Raw genomic sequence first — 4,226 nt, 5'->3', positions numbered from 1 at the left:
CGTGATCGCACATGTAATTTATAGACTTAACAATGATATACTAGATGAATTGCTTACAACATTGTCACCTAAGCTAAACATTCCACATGTTCTCCACTTCGTGCCAAAATTCTACTCATTTGTGTCACTTTCACATTGACCTTGTAATGGCCTTACCTTAACCAAATGTTACTTCCCAGATTGCCATGTCGTTAGGTTGCATACTTTTCCTATCGATATTGATCGGGGCTTAATAGTTATAGTCATATTATTTTTGCTCCAACCTTTGTTGCCAATTTTCCTAAATTTCATGTCGAGTTTAAAAGAAAGATTATTTTACATCATGAAACTTATAAGCTTGCTTTTGATTCATAATATAGGCTCCATTACTTGAACGGTGATTCTATACTTTGTTACGTATTTCTTTGGCCCGATTTTCTAAATATGTTTTAAACCAAGTTTTTTGATCCTTCAAATGAAAATAATCTATTTGAGTGTCATCACACTTGAATGAAAGCTTATATTTTCAATATAGTAAAATTGTTCCTTATTGGGAATATTCTAGCCATCGTAGTTATAATCATTTATTTCTACATGCAGTCTAATATTCTAGTCCCTTGTACTCCTCTTCATGTAAGATCAATTGTTGTTTTGGGGATGAATTGCACCATATGCTATTTTTTGGAGTTTTGCTATTGGTATTTAATCAAAAAGAAAGATCGGCTCCCTTGATATAAATCAAGGGCTTGTTTGATAGAAGTGATTTGGGAATAATGAGTTATTGAATTTTTTGTTATTATTATTTTTTAGAATGTGTGGTTGATAAGTAACAAAAATTTATTGATTTATGTATAGATTATTCTATTGTGTGAATATTTATTGGAGAATATCCTGTAAAAAATAATTTAAATTTTTAAACGATAACAAACAGGGGCTAAGTCATATGTTATTGTCAAGAGTTTCATAGTGATTCTTAGTCACGATGAAAGATTGACCTCTTTGAAGAATATAGGAGCAGCCTATCTCGTCAGTTCTTTTGACCGAGGAGAAATGATGAGAATATAATGGAGATATTATTTAATTTACTTTCCAAATTAGTTAATTACTTAAGGAAATGTAGAATGTTTTATTTAATAAATTTATAGTATTTTAATAGTTGTTCACTTTGCAAATTGGATGCTTATTTAATAAACATAAATAGGGTTTTGATTTAATAGATTTTCTTGTCTTTTCTTTAGACTAGTTTATATAAGGGCAATTTATACAATGTAATAGTTACACATAGATATTAAATAAAAATTATTTTCCACCCTCTAAATTCTCTTTATCCTTCCCCTCATTTTCTCTTAAATCAATCTTGTTCGTATTTGATTATGTTCTGTCACCAGCTTTTCTTCTCTATTTAGAATCAAATCTCTATTTCTCAAAAAGGAAACAATTATATCAACATTTAAGCTTTCCCCACCATATTCCAAGTATTTTTCATATCTTTATGTTTTTCAAACAGAGAACTCAATAGGGCTATATATTGTTGATCACCAGAGATAGTTTCACCACTGTTGATAAGATCTAACAATAGCTTCTTAAATCTACCAAGATTTGCTTCAAGATCAATATTGGAAAACTATTTCCTTGGATAACTATTATTTGGTCTTGTTTTAGTTTGGTAGAGGCTTTCAAAATTTTTCCACAATTCTGCCGCAATTTTAGTTTTACCAACTTCTTTTATTACACTATCAGATAAATACAAAAATAAAATGCTCCATTCAATTTCAATTTGACCATTTCCTTGGTCATATCAAAATCGACAGTCCGAATTCGTCTAAGACTTGACACATATTTTTTTTTTTTTGGGGCCTTGGTTATATCAAAATCCACAGTCCGAATTCGTCTAAGACTTGACACATCTTTTTTTTTGGGTAAAAATAGGCCTCTCATTTTCTAACTCTAGAGGCTAAAGTCTCATTTGTCGTTCCAAATTTCCTTTTAAAAGTTTGTAGTTTAAACAGGAAACCAAGAAAAGAAATCAGTTATCTTTTCTTGAACAATGCTTGGAGTACAGGGCTTCTTCATAGGTGTTTTACAGGCAATTCAAAATTGGTGACGTGGACAGCAAGTAAATGGAAAAAAAAACATAACGAGGGAGAACAGAACATCAATAACCCGTTCACTCATTTTCCCCCAATTTGAGCTTTCCCAAAACACCTCCCTCCCGGTCAGCGCGTCACCCACCATCCGCCGCACCTCCGGTCACAATATAAGCACCGGAGAACACCATTGTTGCTCGACCTCCTGAAGAACGCCTACATTTTCCCCAATTTGTTCTCACAAAAGCCCTGTCAAAGCCGACGCCACACCCACCATCCTCCTCGGCGACGTCGTACCTTCGGTCACAATATAAACACCGAAAACCATTACACCACTTACTACAGTTGAAGGCTCAAGAAATGGGAGCTCGGTGGGGTTAATTTCGGCTTAACTGTGGTCTGCATTAGTCTGTGGTTCAGGTTAACTCTGCGACCTCCAGCTAGCATATTCATTACAAAAGTCGGATATTAGAAGCATGCAATTATATGAAAGCTTCTGGCACATCCTTTTGATGCTTGTCATTTTTAGTTTTAGGTTTATAATTAAGTTTTTTAGTTGTGTTTAAGAAATTATTTAATATTCTTTCTACATTGAATCATTTTTACCTGTGAGAGCTATTGATATTTCCATTAGAGATTTACAACATTATATTGCATGTTCTATGCTTAAGTTGATTTTTTAAGATCAATATCGTACTGTTGTATTGGAAAACATGATTTTCAATAGGTCACTAACTTGTTAGAATGTATTGGTAATGAAATGCATAATTAACTAATTTTAAAATGAAGTCGGTTAATCAATAGTTAGACAGTTCGTAAGACAGTTAGAATCAATATGACTGAATAGTTGGGGTATAATTAATTCTAAATATTAGTTATATTTATGACCTCCATCGTTGATCGGCAAATATAATGCATTAAATGTCGTTGTGAAGAAATTGTCACTTGTTTTCATTTTACCCCTTATTTTGTGCATGGTGCAATGTAACTGGTTTACGTTTTGATGAGCGCTACCACTTATTTTGTCGTAGTGGAAGAGATTATGGAAGACGTGAATGATGTATTGTTAGTGGAGTCTAATAATGAGAATGTTGCAGATAATATGAACAAGATTGAAGATGAAACATTAGGACAAAATGGTCTAATTGTTCCGGAGGTGGGTATGATGTTCAACAACGAAACAGACATGTTTGAGATATACAAGAGATATGCTTATGATATAGGATTTCCTGTTAGAAGACGGAACTCAAAAAAATGGGATGATGGCATTCTGAGATATGTAACTTTCACATACAATCGTGAAGGTAGAAGAGGTGGTAATGCGAGTAGGTCTTTAAAGCCTAAATCAATAAGTCAAACTGATTGTAAAGCAAGAATCTCAGCCTCCTCAGACAATCATGGAAGGTGGAGAATTAACATAGTCCACCTCGATCACAACCATGAAACTAGTCCTTCTAAATCTAGGTTGCATCGATGCAATAGGGAGTTGAATGTAAATGTGAAACGTAAACTTGAAGTGAATGATGTGGTAGGAATTTTGTTACATAAAAGTTACAACTTCGCAGTTGCACAAGTATGTGGATATGAGAACATGATGTGTATAGAGAAGGATTGTAGAAACTATATTAAACAAGTTAGACGTTTACGACTTGGAGAGGGAGACGCAACTACAATACAATCCTACTTTTCGAAAATGCAAGCAAAGTGCTCGAGATTTTACTTCAGCATTGATTTAGACGACGAGTCTCAGCTAAGGAATGTTTTCTGAGTGGATAATAGGTGTAGGCAAGCATACAAAGAGTTTGGTGATGTTGTGACATTTGATATCACTTATCTTAATAACAAGTATGACATGCCGTTTGCCCCTTTCATTGGAGTGAATCATCATGGTTAGTCAATATTGTTTGGTTGTGGTTTGTTAGCTAATGAAGACACGAATATGTTTGTCTGGCTATTTAGGGCGTGGCTTGAGTACATGCATGGACAAGCTCTAAATGCAATAATTATTGATCAAGGTTGGGCCATGCAGAACACAATTGGGATCGTTTTCCCATGCACGAGATATAGATGGTGTCTATGGTACATTTTAAAGAAGTTACCGGAGAAGTTTAGGTATCATGTTGATAAGGGCGGGAAATTTTCGACTTTGCATAATGTAGT

The 4,226-nt window shown here is 34.0% G+C and overlaps 1 protein-coding gene across 1 annotated transcript; it reads left to right on the top strand.

Annotated features, from left to right (window-relative positions):
• The first annotated feature begins 3,108 nt into the window (after nucleotides 1-3,108).
• Nucleotides 3,109-3,834, top strand: LOC111374050 (protein FAR-RED IMPAIRED RESPONSE 1-like). Its single transcript, XM_022996669.1, has one exon. The coding sequence runs from the start codon at nucleotides 3,109-3,111 to the stop codon at nucleotides 3,832-3,834; it is 726 nt and encodes a 241-aa protein (XP_022852437.1).
• The last annotated feature ends 392 nt before the right edge of the window (nucleotides 3,835-4,226 follow it).

The sequence above is a fragment of the Olea europaea genome, unplaced genomic scaffold (assembly GCF_002742605.1).
Source record: "Olea europaea var. sylvestris unplaced genomic scaffold, O_europaea_v1 scaffold1199, whole genome shotgun sequence".
Taxonomy (NCBI): Eukaryota; Viridiplantae; Streptophyta; class Magnoliopsida; order Lamiales; family Oleaceae; genus Olea; species Olea europaea.
Note: the sequence above shows the minus strand (reverse complement) of the source record. Positions and strands in the feature narration are given on the sequence as shown.

Coding starts and splice junctions, on each gene's coding strand:
- LOC111374050 (XM_022996669.1), top strand. CDS start 3,109: ATGGAAGACGTGAATGATGTATTGTTAGTGGAGTCTAATAATGAGAAT.